Consider the following 359-nt stretch of genomic DNA (forward strand, 5'->3'; position numbering starts at 1 on the left):
TCTGTCTCCTGTCTCCTCTCCTGTCTCCTCTGTCTCCTCTCCTGTCTCCTTTGTCTCCGTTGTCTCCTCTCCTGTCTCCTTTGTCTCCTCTCTTGTCTCCTCTGTCTCCTGTCTTGTCTCGTTTGTCTCCTCTCCTGTCTCCTCTGCCTCCTCTCCTGTCTCCTCTGTCTCCTCTCTTGTCTCCTCTGTCTCCTCTCTTGTCTCCTCTGTCTCCTGTCTCCTGTTTCCTCTCCTGTCTCCTTTGTCTCCTCTCTTGTCTCCTCTGTCTCCTCTCTTGTCTCCTCTGTCCCCTCTCCTGTCTCCTCTGTGTCTCCTCTGTCTCCTCGCTATGAGCTTTCTGTGTCTTGTGTCTCCTCTGT

At 53.5% G+C, this 359-nt stretch overlaps 1 protein-coding gene across 1 annotated transcript in view; it reads right to left on the bottom strand.

Moving 5' to 3' along the window:
* Window positions 1-326: 326 nt before the first annotated feature.
* EMH_0039510 (uncharacterized protein) overlaps window positions 327-359 on the bottom strand; it is a gene marked incomplete at both ends in the record, with an annotated part of 1,215 nt that continues 1,182 nt past the window's right edge. Inside the window, one exon of the mRNA XM_013495403.1 lies at window positions 327-357. Within this exon, the coding sequence (XP_013350857.1) occupies window positions 327-357 (31 nt within the window). The remainder of the gene's footprint in view (window positions 358-359) is intronic.

The sequence above is a fragment of the Eimeria mitis genome, genomic scaffold (genome assembly GCF_000499745.2).
Source record: "Eimeria mitis Houghton genomic scaffold, Emh_scaff1559, whole genome shotgun sequence".
NCBI lineage: Eukaryota > Apicomplexa > Conoidasida > Eucoccidiorida > Eimeriidae > Eimeria > Eimeria mitis.